The sequence below is a fragment of the Hakea prostrata genome, chromosome 4 (genome assembly GCF_041222555.1).
Source record: "Hakea prostrata isolate BN-2017 chromosome 4, UWA_Hpros_2, whole genome shotgun sequence".
In the NCBI taxonomy this organism is placed as follows: Eukaryota; Viridiplantae; Streptophyta; class Magnoliopsida; order Proteales; family Proteaceae; genus Hakea; species Hakea prostrata.
In genome coordinates this window covers 45,804,692-45,826,393 of record NC_142603.1, presented here as the reverse complement: position 1 = coordinate 45,826,393, position 21,702 = coordinate 45,804,692, and the positions used below count along the sequence as shown (strand labels likewise).

The following is a 21,702-nucleotide window of genomic DNA, read 5'->3' as shown; positions in this document are numbered from 1 at the left end:
ACATATTTTCACTTTAATCTAATATAAATGACTTAGCAAAAAGTGACCTTTTGTCCACCTTTTAGCATCTATGCTAAATTGTTTAAAATTAGAGTTCCACTGATTCATCCACTTAAGGTTTATGGAGAATAGACCTAATTGTCTCTCTGTAATCATAAGAAACCTCCCTTAACCATTCTTCCTGCAAAACCATCTGCAAGCATTCAAATGAATACAAATTTGACATGATCATGCATTATTTCAATAAGAAGATACATGATGCTTACGTGCTCAAGCAACCTACAAAAAGATTAAGAGAGAGAGAGAGAGACGTGCATGGGAAAGATTCATTTACAATTACACACTAACTTTTATTCATGTAGCTGGTGAAATAATTATATACAATCGAGGCTCTTAGAGACCCCCACCCCCAAATCCTAACAGTATGAAACAACTGATTTTTCTTGTTTCTTAACAAAGAGGATTTAATTCAAGTTTCTACATCTATAAATGAATATGAATAAAATAATGACAACTGGACCACTCTAACATATCCTAAGGAGCTCCAACATAAGAACTGCACTTTACTAATAATCGTCTCACTCTAGAAGCTTAAGAAGGACCAGAATGAACTTTTGATTGATTCCCAATCAATATTTTGTATCAACCAGAAAATATGTTTCACTCCAGAACTCCCTAGCATCTTGAAAACCTTCAGTGATAAATTCTAATCAACTCCCAACCCTATTCAAATAGGTTGGCATGCCACTTTGTCTCTCTGTAAACAAGTATCTTTGGTTGACAATTCATCCATTACTCGGGAAGTCTTTACATTATTGCGTGACTTTAGGGGTACACCCAGCCACTTCTGGATTAGCTGAAAGGTTGCTTTATCACGTAACAGTCCTCGATGATCAGCACAAATTCCTACCCTTTCCACTGCTGCAAAACCATCAGCCTGTAATCAAGAAGAAAGAAACTACTTATATCATTAAGTGATCAACTGGATGCAAGCAATCACCAAATCCTCAAATAAGCTAAGCTAAGACCTCCAGCCAAGAGATTGTCAGATGATATAATCAACTTGACTATTACAGGACCTATGTCAGTTGACAAAAAAAAATTTTGATTACAACAAAGTGAGATTTAAGATCATTTAATACACTTTTGGAGCCCAAATACAGGATATATCCACTATCAAAATTACAGTAGAACATGCTAGCACGTATATCAAGAAATGATGACTCTGGCTTCTACAACAAGCCTGTCCAACTTACATTTCCTTGCAAATGATAGTTTCCACAACTTTCCCTAATACCTCAAAGTTTGTAGTGCTCCCTAATGATACAAGTTAAAAGACTAAGTGATCTTCTGAATTTTCTTATTGTCAACAAATTTCTCAGAATTTTTTACATTAGAAAAAGGGTTCTCTTATTTCTTTCCACTTATGCATCTGAGCTACAGAGCTGGGAAATTCTTGCTACCATAGAGGTGTTGTGCAGAGTTAGCCCAATGGACACAAAAGAGCTCCTCAAGACTTTTCTTCGATAACATTAAAACAGTAATAAGAAATAGACAAAGAATAAGAAAGGATTACATATAGCACCTTAGCAGACTCTGCAGGAACAGTTCCATCTCCATCCACGTAGGAATACTGAGGCTGAAAAGAAAGAAAATAACAATAAGAACTAAAACAATTTTAAGAGACTATCAACAAAATATCATTTGACCACTAAGCAATCATAGGGGGAAGATGCACAGCCCTCAGGGTGCCAGCATAATTTGGTGGCTACATATATATATGGATCACTAGACAATCAAAACAACATCCACATTTTTTTAACAAAAGCACAAGAGAAGCTGGTCATAATGCTATGTTATCAACTTGAAGTTCAAACATGACAGGGCAGGGAGTCCAAAAATCCTCATTCTATAATTCTCATGTAGGTTACCATAGCCTAATTCTTGCATACACTGAATGCAGTCTACTTACCAATGTGTGGCATACCTCAGACAAATCGCCTATAGGAGAGGTCTCTGAACCATAACTGCATCAAAGAGAAAGATGTCACAGTTACTCACTAGGTAAAACATGGTTGTATGTATATCTTTCTGTAAATCATGTAACTCGGGTTGCAGTATTTTCAGTGACATTGCTGTCATTAGAAAGAAATTTGCAGGAACCTTAACAATTAAACCACAATTTCCTTGAAATCTATCAGAAAAGTAATAAATAAGAAATCAATGGAAAGGCAGACAGTGTATTTGAAGCTATTGATCAGAAATTCGATGAAAAAGTTCATTTACTTCAAAGTTCTGCTAAACGCTCTTTTTTTTTTTTTTTTTTTTTTTTTTTTTTTGAGAATGGAATGAAAATCTACAGAATCTGAGAGGGATGTGTTCAACCTTGGTTTGAGAATCTGCGAATGACTTGTGAGCATTTCAATATACAATCTATTTGACATATGAAAGAATTATTCACTATCAAGGCAAGAATGATTGGATATATCACCGGTAATGCATTACTAGATCTGGCTGGAAGCTGAAGGTCGGTATTGGAAGGTCACATCTCACACTCTAAAGATACAGGAAAGACAAGCTGCGGGCAACTAGGATAGAGTTGTTAACATACATTCAGCTCATGCCTTCTTTTCTTCTTCTTCTCTTTTTTTTGAAGAGGGGGGGGGGGGGGGGATCAACCATATTTGGATTATACTAATGTCTTTTAAAAGGCATATCTACATGTTCGAGCTCTCAACCTTTTCCTAGTTCACTTGTACAATGAACTAGTCAACTGAAGTTGTTAGCCTGTAAAAGTAGCTAAACTCATATAAATTCTACTCCATATGTTGACACTTAAGATAAATGTCATTGAGAAAGAGATTTGGCATAAGGATTGGGGTCTTTGATGTGACCAGGATCGGCAACCATAGGGCCCTTCATGTTTTAGGCCCAAAAACAGCCCATAATCATGTGGATTTATTAAATTGAATGTGGATTTATTATGTTGAAAATAAGATTATGTTACATCACACCCTTGTCAAAATTGACCAGAACAGCTGTGCCTGTCAACATCTGAGCTACAGGATATTTTTATTATATCCCCCCACTCAATCATCTGCCATAACTCAGATAAATGCATTACTCTTGATAGGTTCAATGAAATCCAATCAGACCACCATCCAAGTAGTGATCTTCTAATATGTCAAACCAATTAAACAGGTTCAATCCTGTTGCACAGAAAAGCATGTCCTGTTCTGACACATGTAAACTGTACACCTCATAAGTTGAGTTAGTTACATACCAAACATCAAAAGGTGTGTCAGACGATGTTCCATAGATGTTATAAAAACTGACACCACTTGGAAGTCGAGCTTTCTTGAGGATTTCACGTGTCTCAGAAGCCCAGTTATATATACTGACATTGAATGGTAGAGCTACTGACTTTCCACCATAATTCAACTGCAACAGGAATGAACATTAAAAGCAGGTAAGACCACAGAAAATACTGAGTGGTATCAAACACAGTATTTTACTCAGAAGGCCTTGCCAAGCCCCAAGAAAAATGCGAAGGAATCATGTCTAGTACCACTGTCATTAAAAGCGAAAATTTCTTTATTTTTATGACTCAACTATACTTTCAGCACTCAACTCTATTTAAATCCAATACTTATATTAAGGTTCAGCTAAGAGGGTGTTGGCTGCCTATCTGATGCCTCACCATCCTTCTTCAGGCATGGACCCCCAATAAGAAATTCACTGGTGAACACTGACCAAATATGAAGCGTAAGATCTAGTACAGCAAATGAATACACCAATAGATGCCTCACATAGGTAATAAATGCTGCATTAGCGTTAGCACACTGATCTCCAAAAGTCTCTACATGGGATAGTCCAGTAATTGTGCAGCTTGGATTTGGGTAGAAAAAACAATACATGAAGGACCCTCAAGTGCCTCAAACCAGTGTAAAACCCTTGCAAGTGCTTCTATTTCCTAGGAGCAGTTTTTATACAAGTACAGCTTAAAATTATTGCAAACAGTGATAAATTTATTTAGTAATTATCATTACAAGGAAAGCACTCACATGGAAGGCAGAAGTAGCCAAGTTAACCCTGGGATGGATTAAGGACCCCAAGTTGGCAACAACTGTAATCTGGTGGCCAAACTGAATTGTTTTCCACCATTGTCGCATAATTTCCCTCAAATTCCCATCCGCCAAACATTCTTTTCTTTTGGGGGGGGAGGGAGGGACTTCCAATAATTTCTGAAATTTCATTTTGCATAATTCTGTTTTCTGAAATTCAAATATGCAATATATAACCAGAAAATTTGAGCAACAGCACCAGTTAAGGGCTTGTCAAATAAGTTAGGCACCTCATAGTTTATCCCACATAAAAGCCCATTGCCAAGAGGTCTTGGGTTCAACCTTCCTGGTCGACACCTTCCCTCCCCAGGCAATAGAATAGAAAGGAAAAAAAAGGGAAAGAGAAGAGTTTTTTTTTTTTTTTTTTTTTGGGGGGGGGGGGGTGGGGGGTGGGGAGACGACCTTCTGTGTATGGAGATTTGGTGACTTTCTTAGATGTGCCAAAGTACCCCTATCAATTGTGATGATATAGACAGATCATATCTGATGATCTGATTTGACCTTTGGGTAGTGGCCCACTAATGAGATAGGATGGAATTTGACAAAACATAGCTGTGGATCTGTTTTTGTGACTCTTCAGAATTCAGATATGTTTCTCTGGATGGCTCAGACCTCACCTTTAATCTGATGGTAGATACAGCAAAATCTGAATCCAAATCTGGCTAAGAATTGAAGATTGACATTAACAGATCTAAACAACAGATTTCCAGAATTTAGACAAGAAAATAGAATAATCAAGTATTTGAAATACAAAACGAAAATGGCAGAGAGGAGAAAAAAGATCATGAGTAACATAGAGCTGGATCTTCTACCAACACCAAAAAAAACCAAAAAAAAAAAGAACATAGAGTTGGATAACGAAGGACCTAGCCCCAGGCAGGATCATCTTGAAACTAATGCTGGTTTAGTCTTAGACAAAGCTAGGAACAATTGAAGAACTTAGAGCAGATCACACAATAAATCAAATTGAAACGGAATCAAGAAGAAAATAAAAAATAGAAAAGAATGATAAGACTATTAAGTAACTTACAATACAACTCTATGGGGTCTCTCACACTTCCACCATATTTTTGTCTCTCATCAACTGCATCTTACCACTCTCTTACAAAGCAAAGCACAAAACTATGTCTGTTCTCTCAATCTCATCAACCGAAATTGTGTGCAAAGCTGAAACCCCCTAAACTTCATGCAAGACTCAAAAACAGACTCAAACACTATAAAGGAAAGGCCTAAAACAATCCCACTACTTATGAGAAATTCATTTCAATTACTCCAACAGTAACTCACAGGAAAAATTCTAAGACTATCCAGGTCAATATACACATAATATGTAAATTCCAACTGGTGCTGTCGGACACTGTCTCTACGTGCACAACATTTTTGTCAAGGCATCATCTGGATGACAAATTGTAGCCTTACCGCACCCCTTCCCCCCGCACCCCCCCCCCCCCCCCCAAAAGAAAAGAAGAAAAAAAAGGCGACACCTTGCTCAATTAGATGCCATGACACCTAAGGTATAGTGTCAGACCATATAAACAGGATTTCTGACTCAGTACCTAGTCATAAACTACCAGTACCTAGTCATAAACTACCAATTATCCAGCCTCAATACCAACCATGCTAATTCATCAAATGAGTTAACATTTAATTTAAATGTTCAAGTTTGATGGACATACTTCCAAGTTCCAATACATGAGATCCACCAAAATAAAATATTAATTTCCATGCACCCCTAAAACCCCCAACTTTCGGGCCTTATATTTCAGCAAACCCATACTAAACTAAAATTTGGCCAAAATTAAACTGGGCCCCACATAATGCAATACCAGTATAATCCAGGTCCCTAACAAAATAATATCACATATAACATGGAAGATCCAGAATGCCAAAGGAACTTTGTACAGAAATATTTGACTGGCAAACTAATTCCACTTAAGAAATATTTTAGGCACCAACAAGTATGCTAGGAAAATTTCAATTCTAAAGTCACTTTCAATACTGAACGCGTGGAAATGATAATCAATAAAACCAAACTAAAACAACCGAATTCGCTGACTAGAAACACGGAAAAAATTTAATTATTAAAGGGCGAGTCAACACCTTCGCAGCAAGAAATTAAAATGTTGATGCTGCTATTGAAGCTTTAAGGCTTGCGCTGCTTACCTCATTGTTCCTCAGTGCCTCCTCAAATAAAGAAATGCATTCACTTGGGCCGTAAGATTCCAGTTTGACCGAAGAATCTCCCTTATCTTCAGATTGCTTTCTCCAAACCTGAATCAGAGGATGCTGCTTCCACTTGAAATTCGGATTTGCCAACATCTCATAGATAGATGGACATTCAATTAGCTGTACAACAGTAAAGATTATGCTATTTTAGTACAAATGCAGATCTCCTGAAATAATAAAATGCCATATTTGATTATTCAGGATATATTGAAATGTGGGCATCTAACCAGCCATACATTTTTTTTTTGGTAGAATCTAACCAGCCATACAAGAGGATGGATTATGCTATTTTAGTACAAATGCAAATCTCCCAAAATAACAAAATGCCATCTGTTAATTGTTCAAGATGTATAAGAGATTAGTGGCACAGAAAATACCAAGATGTAATGTGGAATTTAATCAACAGATAGCAAGCTATTCAAGAATCATGTACTTAATACATACAAGACCAAAAATTGATCACACATCCAAACGGAGATGAGTTGGCTGGCCCAGGTTCATTTCATAAATAAGGTTGTATGATGCATTTATTCTGCCATTTAGACTCTTACCTATCTATGTTGGTCATGTTGCTGCGGGAAAACATTTGATGGAAAAGTGAAACAGTGCGCACACAATACCCAACAAGAAAGAAACAGTACAAACATAACACTGGTGGCTTCAGAAATGATGTGAAGAATTTAGGATACATGAACTTTAGAAACAATAGAATCACAAATCAAAATGATGTGTAAAAGCACAATATGGGAGATTTCGAATAGTGGAAACGTCTCTGAGTATGCTCAGGCCCTGAACAGTTTGCTCAAATGGTAGTGAGGCCTTAGGGTATGAAATCCCTGAATTTGGGGCACTTTGGGCTCACCCCAGCAAAGAGAAACTGAAGTAAGATGATCACTGGCAATTCAGTTTTCAAAGTTCAATTCAAAACTATTTTCGAAGGAAAAGAGAACTTGGGTCATTTGGAAGTTAGGATTGAAAGAGAAGGGTTGATGTAGGTCAAGTGAGGTTCCAGCACAAGTAGTTAAGTTTGAAAGAGAAAGGTTGACATAAATCTTAGTCTAATGTGTTGAGTAAGTTCCTTAACAGGTTATATGGGTGATGAAAATTGTCATGTTTTCTGTAGTAATGAGCCTATTTGAAAGCCCATGTATGAGATAAGTGGTCCATATGAATTTCACTATTTAGTCGTATCAAATCCTCTAATGTTGTTGAGTATTGGGGGATGTCACTAGATTAGTTCCACAGTTAATTCTGAACCCTACCAGCCTGTCTATAAAAAGAGTTGTTTGGAAGCATATGAAATCAAAATTTGAATAAAATTTGGTTGTTTTCATTAATCTACCAGAGCAGACAACAGTGAGATGCTAGGATGGTTATGCTGGGGTAACAATCTTCTAGTCATACCCATGGAATAATGTTCAACTGAAACAGTTGAAATTTTGGTTGAAATGCTTGCAAAATCTCAAAACGAAATTTCGAAATGAAACTTCCAAAATTTCGTTTCGGTACCATATTTCAAGTGATACAACATAATATTTCGACTGAAACTGGTCGAAACACCTGGTTCGACCAGTTTCGGTCCAACCCCTTTATAAAACTACATTTTTCGATCGGAACCTAAGTTATTTGGCAGGTTCTGCAAGTTCCTTGGTTCTGGCACTGAGATTTTGACATCCCCCTCCCCTCCAATTTTTTCTTATTTTTGTTGGTCTCTTCCCCCATTAAGTAAATTTCTACAACTCCTTTACCTTCAGACACCACATTTGTTCCTCCATTGATGGTTTTTTGAGATTCTTGCAAGGTGAGTTTCCAAACTTTCCCTTTTTTATTTTTATTTTGCTCATGCCTCAAATCAAGTTGGATAATTGGATTGCTTTCAAATTAATATAACTTAGTCTAGGGTGTTGATCTATGATTGTGCATCGTTAAAATTATCTTTTTGTTCTTTTTATTATTTATATTTTTTTTAAAAGAAAATATCTTCTAAATTAGGTATATTGCTAAAATACGTATGTATACATGATCTTTGAGCTTCAACTTAATATACATGAGAGATCATCACTTGATCTATGTTGTAACGGTGTTGAATCAAGTATTATTGTTAATTTTTGAAATTTTTTGAAATTTTTTGAAATTTTCTGAAATTATCTAAGTAATAAAAAATACAAATTAATTTTTTTTATATTTAAAAATAGGAGAATGTTAATAGAAGCCTGTATGTAATTTTTGGCAAGGAAGAAAATTCGACCAAAACGAGAATTTTGACCTTGCAAAAGGCCGAAATTTCGATGTTTCGGCCGAAATTTCAGTCAAAACTGGACATTTTTTTTTGAAAATTGGAACTTCAATTTCAGGCTTCATATGAACTCAAAATCATTTGGATTCTCGCATACTACCTATTTCAAGCATAATAAACACAACGGAACTAGTATTTTGCCAAAAAAAAACCCAATGAAAATTATCATTCAAGAATACTAACAAATGACTAGTTCCAAAAACTGCAAACTATATTGCATATAGGTATAAAATCATCAACATACATCAATTGTTTGGTAGAATGGTTACATATACAACAAGTCAACAAAATAAAATGACCAACTAGATCAAATGATAGTGTCTCACATATAATAAATTGAAGCCTATGTATCATATATACATAAATAAAAATACATCATTTTATAAAATAATTATTAAAATCAAAAAATGAAAAAATGGTAGCAAATAATAAAAAAATAAGTTTAACAAAACACAATCATAGATCATAGTCATAGGCTAAACATATATTAATTTCAAGGCAATACAAGATCATATAAGGCATGAACAAAACAAAAATTAACAAGGGGAAGTTTGGAACTATTGGGTATGGCTCAATGCTCATGCTTCACACTATTGTTGCCGGAGTTTCCTTTGTAGTTGTTGTGTCTTAGGAGGTGTTTGGAGGCAAAAAATGAGCAAAAGATGTGTTTGAAGGCAAAGGAGTCATGGAAATTAGGTGAAAATGGGACAGAAATCAACAAAAACTAAATTGGAATGTTGAAATTGTCGAAATTTCGGTGGAAATTGTCGAAATTTCGGTGGAAATTGTCGAAATTTCGGTCAAAACTCCTAAAATGGTCGAAATCTCAGAAATTTCGATCGAAATTTGACACTTTTCCGAAATAATTGGAATTTCATTTCATTTTTGAAAAACGCAGACATTTCGACAATTTTGGTTGAATTTTCTTCCATGATTTTTGGAGCTATTGTAATACTTTTTAAGATACTTAATGTGTACTTATTGTATCAGTCACTCTCTTTGAAAGATGTCAGACATAACTTGGCATCACAAGAGGCCACTGACAACTGATACAAAGAAGAGTGATTGTAATTATTATAAGAAACAAATAGGAGGAGGTGGGGCCACTAGATTGAAGGTTAATCTAGCTAGAGGAGATAGGAATGTAACAAGATGCCCCAAAAAGCCCTTAAAGATTAAGAAGGCAATGGTCTCGTACTTAGCTGGTGGAAAGCAAAAAAGGAAAGAGAAGAGATTATATAGGGAGTTTGAGGATGCTTGTTTAGATGACCTCCCAGAGCTAGAAGAGCATGATTTTGATTCAGATGAGCAAATTGAGTATGGAACCGTTCCTGACCTAGAGGCAATACAGATGAGGAGAGCAATGATGATGAGTAGGGAACAAGCAAGGAAAAATGATATGAGAAGGCAGCAGAGGGCTACAGGTTTTGGGTCTTCTGGAGAGGAAGCAGGTATGGGAGGCAACTCCCAAGGCCTTATGAGGAGTTAGAATGTGACAAAGGAGATTCATATCTCATGGGCCCCACGGGCCCCAACACAACGCCAAGCTTCATTAGCACATGCTACAGATCCTGATATTGAAATTCTTTGTATCAATCCGGCCTTATTTAGGAAGGCAAGGCCCAAGCAAAAGAAGCTAAAGCACTTAGAGTTTGAAGGAGAAAGTGGGGTTAACTTTCTCCAACAGCACATGCAACCCAAGGTCCCTAATACAGGGATATGATTGAGAAGAGAGGCAGGGCTGGGAGTGATATACAGGGGCACACCCCACATAAGATCTACAATGTCTACCTGCCTAAGCATAAACAAGATCCCAATGACTACATAGAGGGATTAAAGCTTATGTGGGCTCACTATGGGGAGACTGTTATGTGTAATGGTTGGATTGGTCCCACTAAATAGTCCATCATCAATTTCATGTTGAACCGTGATTGGAAGACAATGTTCCTCAAGTGGATGCCTCCGGGTAGAAGGAAGGATGCAAAATACATTTATAAATTGTTGGAGCAAGTGGTAAGGGAGGTTGGAGAGGAAAATGTAGTCTAGATTGTGACAAATAATGGCTCCAACTTAAAGAAAGTCGGGTTGAAGATGATGGAGTACCCCAGGTATCAAAACATAAAACTACTTCTAGTGCTCCTTTTAAAATTTAAATACATATGCTTACTTGATGTTTCATTGCTTTTAGCTTTTAAACTTTTACTAAAACTCTTTTGGACATGCTTTTCTGGATAAATATAAGCTCTTTTGGACTCTATGTGTTGGTCATTACATTAACCTAAATGTTGAAGGACATGGATCAATGCAATATTATGAAGAAAGTGTTGGAGCAAGCCCGACATGTTAGCACCTTCATTTATAACCATATCAATGCACTACCGACAATGAGGGAATGGTGTGAGGGTGTCTTGGTGAGGCCAAGTATAACCAGATGTGCAACCAATTGGATTGCACTATCGAGCTTTGAAAGCAAGAAGGTTGGCCTTAGGACCATGTTTGCATCGGAGGAGCGGTTTAACTAGGAGGATTCTTCAAACATAGGAGGGAGGAGAGCACAGAATACCATACTGAGTGACTCCTTTTGGAATAATGTGAGGATTGTTGGGAAGATGCTTGAGCCTATGGTGTATGTTTTGAGGATGGTAGATCAACTTTACCACACATATGGGTTACAATAGATAAGATGAAGAAGCAGGTTACTCAAATCTACCAACAAGGCAACAAGAAAATCCTTAACATCATTCAAAACAGATGGAGAAGCAGTTGCAGTATCCACTGCATAAGGCCGGTGAGTTATTAAGTCTAGTGGTGGATTTGATTTTTATTTTATTATCACATTATTCCCTCTTATTCTTGTCACTTGTTACTCAGCATACTATCTAAATCCCAAGTACCACTACAAAGACATGCTTGGGATGAGGCAAGACTTGATAGATGTCGTCCAAATTGTTGGAGAAGATGGAACCAGATCCATCTAGATAGATAATCATCAATATGGAGGTGAGGTTGTGATTTCATAATTCATAATTCATACTTTATAGTTTCATACTAAGTTATTAATCAAGTTATTGTTTTTACTTTATATTAGATGAAGGCATTTAAGGATGCTACTGGGAGTTTTGGTCACTCTGTGGCCATATCGGGATGGAAAACCACCCCTAATGGAAGGTTAATTCATTATATGTTTATTTCTATCTTTTAATTAGTTACTTAAGTATTAACACCGTAACACCAAGTCTATGGCCTTACTAATTGAATTCCATATGTTTGTTGCAATTGTATGGTGGTTGCAATATGGTCACAACTCACCCCACTTGTCTATGATTGCATGTAAAGTGCTCTCACAAACATGTTCTATAACTGGGTGTGGGCGGATTTGGAGCACCTTCAACCTCATCCACTCAAAGAGGCGCCAGTTGGTTGCGTCTAAAGGACCTTGTCTACGTGCATTGTAATATGAGACGGAGGGAGGATCATAATAAACAAAGGATGGACAAAGAGAATAACATGATCGAGTTGGCCGACATCTTTAAGTGAAGGATGATGATGAGAACCCATTAAATAAGTTTCTGTATGAGGAGGGAGGTTGTCCCAATAGACATATTGCAAAGCAAATGGGGGCTGATGTGGTCTTCTTGGCCCATGAGAGGAGTGCACATGTAGCACCCGCACATCCATTCATGCCACACCCCAATGCATCCACCCAAGGTGAGAATTTTAATTGTGTGGTCAAACTCCGAGGATGATGTACACAAGCACCCGCTCAGGATGATGATGATAATAATGAAGGTGATGGAGATGATGGAGGGGATGATGATGATGGTGGACCTCCTGATTAGGATTCGGCTCATCCTGGAGAGAAAGCACCACCACCAGTTGAGAGTCAGGGATGGGGGGAAGGACCACTGAGATTCACGAGTGAGAGTCATTTCACCCATCCGACACATGATTGGGATCATGTTGGAGATGCATCTTGACTCTCGAGGTCATGTTGCTTCAACATATACCAAGAAGGGGAAGGGAGAAAAGCATAAATATGATATTATGTGGATGAGGATGACACGGAGTCGGAGGACACATCATCATATCGGTCTTATTGTCCAATTGATGCGAGGAGCTTGGTGGGGTCTACAGAATCCATGAGCTTAGGTGATTCTAGAGGCTCCACCGCTAGAGGATTAGGATGGTGTAGACCCACAGATTCTCAGTCATACGTTAGTGCTATTAAGAGTGTTGGTACTACTGCTTTTGGTTATGGACCTTATGGTATCCCCGCTATTAGACACTAGAGGGACACACTAGAATGTATTATCCAGGTCTAATAGGGAAGTATATGGGTACCAAGGTGCCGCTTATGCCGATCCTACCTCGGGGACACGCACATTCGTGCAGTAAATCTTCAACATTGAACCACAACCACCAACCCCTCCATTAGGAATTCCCTATCCAAATTACGTATTTCCTCCATCAAGATATCTTAGCATTGTGGATGACGTGACATATTGAGTTGCAGTTGTCAACTAACTCGACATCGGCACCATATGACATGGAATATGTATTGTGGTTGGTATGAGGAGCAGAGGGGACACTTGTATTAGACCTAGCACTTTTGCTCATGTGTTGTATACTTGTCTATGCAATTGAAAGTTGAACTTTGTAAGTTGTCAGTTTCAATACAGTACTTCTCGCTCAGAACCAGTCATTTGATAGTATACTTGAATGATGACTTTTCAGTGGTTTTGTTGGTAAAGTACTAGTTCAATTGTGTTTATTATGCTTTAAATAGGTAAGAAGCAAGAATTCAGATCATTTGGAGGTCATATAAGGCCCAAAACCTAGATCAGAACTTCAACAAAAAGGTACCAGGTTTCAACCGAAATTTTGGTCAAAACCTGGAAATTTCGGTTTTTGGCCAGGTTGAAACTGGACTCGAAACCGAAACATCGATCCATGGTTATACCTTATATCTTTCTTACTTCTTCCTTGTTATCATAGTTTCTCAGTTCTAGTTGTGTATCACCTCCCTGCGATCAATTGAAGATTCTGATTTGTTGCAGGGACTGATCTAGGATCCTATTTATTTTGGGTTCACAACTATGGCTAAACCCAGTTGAATAAATTCTAACCTAACAAATATTCTCAACCAGATTACTGACATGATCCGGCAGTTTATTAGAACTAATGTGCGATCAAATACAGTTTGCTAACTTCTAAATCCACTGCTCAGAGAATGATATCATGGCAGCAATTGAAGCCAATCCGGATATGGTCATATGTTGGACTTCCTTCTCAGGACGAGGGTTAAGGAATAGATTGCTGATGATGAGGACAATACAGTGATCCATAGCTCTCATGTTCGATGTTTGGTTCATCAACGAAGATTCTTTAAATGGAAGATGAAAAGGAAGGTGAAGAAGTTGACAATATATATATATATATATATATATACCAAGAAAAATAATATTGATTATGATTGCGATGTTGCACACATCAAGTTCGTCATTCTTCCCAAATACTTTGAAGAGGAAGCTCCTAGGGTTGGAGACTTTTTTCCTAATCTTTCTACTCACCAAAGTTCATTGCTCTGTCAACAGCTCACAGATACGAGACAAGTATGCTGCCCAGAATATAAATGTTCAGATTATCCTACAACTCATTCAATGCATCAATATGGGTCACTAAATTGACAATTTATTAGTTTTCCATAGAGTTCAGCAACTGTCCTAAAATATGTGCATCCTCACAACATTTCACAATCTCGTTTAACTTTGATCAAGAGGTCCCATTGGACACAACCAATCAACACTAACCTGAGAATCTACTTCATTGTGGAAAGTAGATGATTTCTTCTAACTTCTCAGTTCTCAGTAATACCTTCGGATGATGAAGATACAATCTCACCAATGACATCATTTAATGATTCAAACTTTTCAAAAGCACAAAATGGAATGCAGTTGCAATGCATGCCAAAGATTCAAAGAAATAGCCAAGATCCTGAAGAATTAAAGTCAATTTCAAAACCTTGAAAGGTCGATGCTTGACCACAAGAGCCTAAAGCAAGCTTGATCCAACATTTAACTAAATGATAATCATCTCCAACCATTTTTTTGGAAAATTGATCTGCAATACCCTGATAAAAATTGATTCCAGTGACTGCTAGAAAAGTCATTCCAAACATTGCCGAGAACCTAACAAAGTCAATCTACAACTTTAGCCACAAAAATCAATCCAAAAACTTGACAAAACTTGATTTCCTAGCTCTCAAGGCATCATCACTCTGTAGATCAATCACTACCAGCAAAGAAAACTCAATTTTCAGTCTTCAGTCATGAAGTAGTCTAAAAACAGTCCAAAAATAGATCATAGGATGTTGCACCCCTTTCAGAACTTCAACTAAAATTAATTAACCAATGATGATCGAAACGTTGAAAGAGAGGAACCAAGAAACTAGGAAAGTTGTAGCAGTCCTTGCTTTCATTCGATGTAAGTAATAATAAAAGAGGAAAGAGACAAAAAAGAAGAATGGTAAGAATTGATGTGTCTGTGTAACCTTGGGAATATTCCACTTAGTGTTGCAGCTTCAATTCCATCCAATATATATCGACTTAAAAGGCACAAGGGAAATAAGAAGGAAGCAGATAAAGCATGATACCCAAACTACCCTTGATATAACCAAGACACAAAACAGTGTCAACTAATAGGTGATAGTTACAGTATTCTGCCAAGGAACCTATTTGAAGAGGCTTTAACAACAGGATATTGTTTTGGATAGTTTCCTCTAAGCTAACTATTCAAACAATTTCCATCCTCTCCAACCCCCAACTTTTCTTTTTCTTCCTGAGTAGAAAGTTCTCATACAGTCCCGCAAATTCAATGGTGAAATCTTAGAAACCTGAATTAGTGGAAGGCTCTGCATTTTATGAACCTTCAAATAATCCAGACAAACTTGGAACAGCAACAGCAGGATTTGAAGATTCAAATAGCAAGTGCGCCCTCTTCTTCTAATCCCCTTGATCCTTCAGCTGACTATCAAACTTTTTCCACATTGCAGCTGATGTGATCAATGGAAATAATCCCTAATATCAGCTATTTCAGTAAACAACTCTCCTGAGTTGCATGACAACAGTTAATGTTTTCAAGCAAGATCAAATTTCCCTACAAAGTGAGTTTGAAGCGAAAGAAAATACGTAAGTAAATCTCCTTACACTTCCCCTTGACCATGAGGTAGGGTCTCAAACCTCACTTTAGGGCATTGAAAATAAAATCGATTAAGACAAGGAATCTTCTTGAACTCGTTAAGATCAGATTAATAAATTTTGAGGCTCATTGACAAAAGCTTCCAAGTACACTCAGTTTTAGGTACCAATGGGATGAAAAGAATCAATGGACTTTCCAGAACTGAACCAGCTTAAGGAGTTCCAACTTGAGCAGGAGATCTACTTACTCCTGGGGCACCTAAATGTAAAGAACTAAAGTGTTTTAGCATTGAACAGCCCATATATAAATTGTAACGTACGATAAAGGCCCCTAGTACTTTTTGGTTATATCTTTTCCAGGGTTTGATGCAGCTCCTTTAATTGGCCTAATATATTCTACAATGCATCTTCAAACTAGGTCTACCAACTGCATTTCTGGAAGAAAAAAATTCTAATATTGGAGGGGGGAGTAAGTGGAAGGTTATGTTCCTAGTGACTGTATTTTAACTCTCTTTGGCTGTTCCTGAAAGACTAAACCATAAAATAGACATGCTCTTGACTCAAATTCTTGCAATGTGCTTGAGAGCAAACTGCAGATCTTCGATAATCGAACCAAAGTTCATCATTGGTCTTGCAAAAGAAGCAACAAAAGGAACATTGTGATATCAAACAATGAGGACAGGGCAACTTTCATCATAATTTGAAAGATTGGAGAAATGAGCCGGCATGTCATGATTATCTTATATGTGTCAAAAAACTAAACCATAAAATAGAAATGCTCCTGACTCAAATTCTTGTATTGTGCTTGAGAGCAAACTGCAGATCTTCGACAATCAAACCAAGGTTCACCATTGGTCTTGCAAAAGAAGCAACAGAAGGAACATTGTGATATCAAACAATGAGGATAGGGCAACTTTCATCATAAGTTGAAAGATTGGAGAAATGAATCAGCATGTCATGATTATCCTATGTGTCAATAAATCTACATTGATCATTTCTTATGATTCCTTATGTTCATACTAGCCCCAAGAGTGAATATCCCAACTCAAGAATTTACCAGCTGATGCATTGTCCATCTGGATACAAAGAAGTAGCTTTCAAGGCCATAGACAAACTGCAGTCCTGTCAGAAGAGTATCATTGATGCATCCTGGTGCACCTGTCACACATAATAGAAGACACGAAACTCAACCTCCCAGTGACATGTAGGTATACTATTTCACATCCGGAGAAGTATTACATCTTAAGCACTATACATAATTACAAATTTATAATGACTACTTTTCCATGCATATAATTGTAACTCTTTTGAATCTTTTCTTGATTCCTAAATTATTTTATTCCATATATGTATGTGTATCTGTGTGAAGAGGAATTCATTGTTCATAACATGCTTGAATGCAGCATGACTTTATACTCTAGAAAATAGCTCAGTCAAAATGTGTGTTGCACTCCTCAGAGTGCTAATAATTTCAGTTTGAGAACATTTTGTAACCCCCTTTTCATGGTTCGCACAAAAGTGTGGCAGGACCGTGTTCTAGGATGACATGTTCCAAAAAGTTGAATGAAAAGGAAATACCTTGAAATGGACATCCAATGCAAATCCATTTATTGACATACTTCTCAAAAACCTGTAAATTTAAGAATCACATTATACATCTAGCCTCTCAATTCTCAAGGAACATATGTACTTTATTTCTAAATACATATCACACAACCTTGTGCACAAGACAACAATTCAAAGCGCCCCCCCCCCCCTTTTTTGGGAGGGGAGGGGGTTTCAGGGGGTGGTTGAGGGAAGAAAATGCTCACGTCATTGTGGAGTGACATGAAACAAGACACAAGCAATCCACCCATTGAATGTGAAATGATATTCACTTTTCGCCCCCCAGAAGATTTGTAGATTGCAGCCAGTTTTGCTTTTAGACCATCCATTGCTTTGTCAATTCTGCCAACGTGATAACCATTCTGAAGCTCAGTTATTGAGCAGTTTTCTTACAAGAAATAATTATGAAAGGGCATCAGTCACAACACTAACTTAGCAATTAATTGGACGATGAAATTACCTGAATAGCGTAACTCAAATTTCAAAAGCTAAATACTTCATGATTAATTACCTATTGCTTTGACGGAAGTCATAACCATGTCCAAACAATGTGCTTCCCTTCTTGTACCCACATCTAATAAGCATATCAATCATATCATGAAACTGATATACATCTGACAAATGAAAACCCTTTGCCCACTGAAACATCAAGCAAAGATTATATCAGAGAAATAAAAAGAAAAACATTAAAGAGTTAATCACAAGGGCACCAATAGCTTAAAGAGACAAAAATAGCTGGAATCTTTCACATAGCCATGACATTTTATTCATCTTGCCTATGTGTGTAAAACAAGTATCAAAAACTGTGGATGGTAAACATTGAGCTTGGACCACTTCAAAGAATGAAACACAGACAATTGGTAGTCAAGTGGTTAAACTTTGATATAAAGCCTAGGAAGCTGGTACAACTTGAAGTGGAACCATACAGTCTACGCACAAAGCAAATACGGGCTAAAACAACCTAGATTGTGTTGGCAGGCAGATAACTATTTTTAAAATTTTCAACATTATAAAATTGAAGGTGACTAATGTTCAGGATAATAGATAAGCAGGATGCGCAATTTGCAGAAGGTTTTTCAAGGAAATGGAAGAAGAAGATGACCTTTATGGTTTCCTTGTTTATTTAATATAATTATTTATTCATCCAAAAAAAAAAGATGTCCTTTATCATGAGATAAAGAACCATGAGAATTAACTAGTTAGTGTTTAATCTTTTACAGGTGCATCTTGTTGTCACCAGAGTGGTGAACCCAAATGTTGTAGAATCCTTTTTATTGCCCCTTGTTTTGTTCTAAAGGCTACTTAACTCTAATTGGAGGGGGGAGAGTTGTGGTAGGAGGGGAGGATTTCAAAATAATTTGTGAACAACTTAATATTATGCCATTCTCAAGAACAGCAAATGTTTTACGAATACATTTGTGAAATGACAGGATTTTATTCTCATTGAAAGAAAAAATGTATTACACAGAAAGGGTATGGTTACAACAAGATTTTTCCATCTTTTAGACAAAAATTTTCTTATTAAACCTGAAATTTATTAAATTTTCTTAGTATAATAACTTCTATATAAGTAAATTCCATACACAGCAATATGAGACCGAAATTGCAGTATTAACTATGTAAAATTAATGAAATAAATTCTGCATTTTGATGTCAGAACAGAACCTAAAAGTAACGAATGAGGATAAAATCCTCTGCTGGCTAACTGCCCGTCAATAATCCAAGAAACTTTCTCCACGTCAGTTTTCCAGACAAGCTGAAGAGATCCAACTCAAATATACAAGTCAAGTAGATCCTCATAAATACCCTATTTAGCAATGAATTGAATGCTGAAAAAAATTACTCGGTAAAATTGATCCATCTTCTTCTTATCTAGTAAGGTGATCATCATGACATTATCATCCAATATTATAAAAACACTTTTCGGAAGGTGGTCTGCAGGAATGCATTGGTCTAGGATCTTGAAGAAAGAAAAGCATCTACCCTCTACAACCCCCACCCCTCTCTCTCTCTCACACTTTCTTTTAAGCCGGAGTCTTCAAGTTGAAGGTAGTAGACACAGACATTTCCGGCCATGTTACCTTAATAGATCTTGCAAGCAGACACAAGAAACCCATATAAACTAACATATATGGAATATTTTCAATACATTGTTGTTTACTGAAGGATCAAACTTACCCATGAAGAGTCTAAAATATCAATCGCATACAGTCCGTAGTCATCCTCAGGCACTACAAGTTCACTCCCGTCATCCAACAACTCAGTATAACCTAGAAAACCACACTCTCTATAGTCAAAATTCGAGGAACTAAACTCCAAACAAGAAGAACAACAACAAGCACGAACGATTTTTCGACGAGTTTAAGTTTTAGGAACCTGTTTCAGGATTATAGATTGACCAGAGCTTCCTCTTGAACTCCAAATCAGCTAACAATATGCGAACCCAAACCCTAATCTGGTACCCAAACCTCTTGTTCTTCGAATTCAAAATGGTACCACCAACACCAGCGATGAGAAGTACAGGATCAAGATCAACTTCATCGTCACACGGTTCAGTTTTCCGGCGCCGGAAGAACGGAAACAGGCAACAATCTCCGATCATTTTGAGCTTCTGAAACGTTCCTGTCCAAGTTCCTCAGTGCTCTGCAGAGTTTGCAACGAAATTTAATAGGGACAGAAGAAGCAACTGTGGATAAGGAGGGAGCATTTAAATTAATTTGTAGAAGAAGCTACTACGATGCGCAGGGATGCGCAGTGCACGAACAGCGACTTTTGAATTCTCACGTATTCTTGATTCTTTACCAATCTCTGAAGCGATGTTTGGGTTCGAGAATCGAGACGACGAAGACAAGGTTTGAAGGAACAGTAGTGTGAAGACTGGCAGATGAGAAAACTGAAAAAGGCATCTTTTGGGATCTTACGTGGCATATACCCATAAAGCTTGGGAGAAATCCAAGTAGAATGGAAATTTAATCACGACACGTAAGATTGAGTTAATTATTTTATCACTTTTAGAGCAAATTACATATAATACCCCTTGGTTTTGTACATTATTAAGTTTACATCCCTTGAATTTTTTTTAATTATGTTTAAACCCCATATTTCAAATTAAATATCAATCCTACCTTCGATTTTTTTAATAGGTAAACTTTTTTTGGTAAATTATTAGGATTTAGGAATCACAGAATCCTCTGTTTCTCCCAACTCACTCTCGTGCAATTTGATAGCACCCATGATTTGGGTTCTTAAACTCCCTCTGCAGTCTGCTCCTCTATTTCTTATATTGAACAATTGTGTACGCTTTTACCTAAATATGAAAGATCACTAGCAACTTCTGTAGACATTATTAGGTCTCCGGGGCTCCTATGCTGATTGGACTAATGCTTGCACTGGTAGTTCACAAGGCTAATATTTGCATAGGTCAAAATTGAAAGTCTAACTGCTTGCAGACAAATCCCCTCTCTTTTTTTACCCAAAAAAAAAAAAAAAAAACTAATGATAACATCTATTGTGGTTTTCAAACTATATCAATCTTAAGATAGTCTTATTTTCTTTTTAAAACATAAATTGAAGGGTAAAGTCATTTTTTGTGGGGTTTTTTTTTAAAAAAATAAAAAAAAAACGAAGTGTGATGTTTACAAATTCAAAAAACATGTGTAGTTTCTTCTTGTTTTTATTTTTTGTTGGTTCATCTTACTTGGTGGATAGTCCATTAGTTGGAAATTTTTTATTCAACCCTCGAAGTGTAGATGGAATGACAATTGAAATTTATGCTGTTATGGACTTTTTAGGTAAACAACTAACAAGTTAGGTTGGATTTTTTAAGATGGAGTTATTTATTTTATTACTTTTTGAAGCAAATTACATATAATACTCCTTGATTTTGTACATTATTAAGTTTACATCCCTTGAATTTTTTCGATTATGTTCCACCCCCGATATCCCAAATTATATATCATTCGTTTTGGGTAAATTGTTAAGGTTAAGTAATGATAGCTTTTTTCTATTTCTTTCAAGCTCACTTCTATGCAGTTTGGTACCCCCATGTCTCGGGTTCTCGACCTCTCTCTATTACTTTGTTTTTCGTTTGTGTGATCTTTGACCTGGCCATGGAGAAACCACTACTAACTTCTATAGACTTTACTAGGCCTTTGGTGGGGGCTATGTTGACAGTGGCTAATACTTGTGCTTGTAGTTCATATGGTTACTGCTTGCATAGGTTGAACTTGACAGTCCAAACATAAGCTAGGGGCGC

General features: G+C 36.9%; 1 protein-coding gene across 1 annotated transcript; it reads right to left on the bottom strand.

The window, feature by feature from the left end:
• Window positions 1–283: 283 nt before the first annotated feature.
• Window positions 284–20,288, bottom strand: LOC149019118 (phospholipase A(1) LCAT3-like). Its single transcript, XM_089153187.1, has 11 exons — window positions 19,824–20,288; window positions 19,626–19,717; window positions 17,959–18,086; window positions 17,654–17,789; window positions 17,421–17,472; window positions 16,900–17,000; window positions 6,288–6,470; window positions 3,284–3,441; window positions 1,973–2,027; window positions 1,586–1,639; window positions 284–937 (listed from the first exon to the last, which is right to left on the bottom strand). The coding sequence occupies exons 1-11, from the start codon at window positions 20,047–20,049 to the stop codon at window positions 728–730; spliced, it is 1,395 nt and encodes a 464-aa protein (XP_089009313.1). The 5' UTR covers window positions 20,050–20,288; the 3' UTR covers window positions 284–727.
• Between the last annotated feature and the right edge of the window lie 1,414 nt (window positions 20,289–21,702).

Coding starts and splice junctions, on each gene's coding strand:
- LOC149019118 (XM_089153187.1), bottom strand. CDS start 20,049: ATGATCGGAGATTGTTGCCTGTTTCCGTTCTTCCGGCGCCGGAAAACT. Junction 17,001..17,420: donor CATTGGATGTCCATTTCAAG/GTATTTCCTTTT, acceptor TATGTGTGACAG/GTGCACCAGGATGCATCAAT. Junction 938..1,585: donor TTCCTGCAGAGTCTGCTAAG/GTGCTATATGTA, acceptor TCTTGATTACAG/GCTGATGGTTTTGCAGCAGT.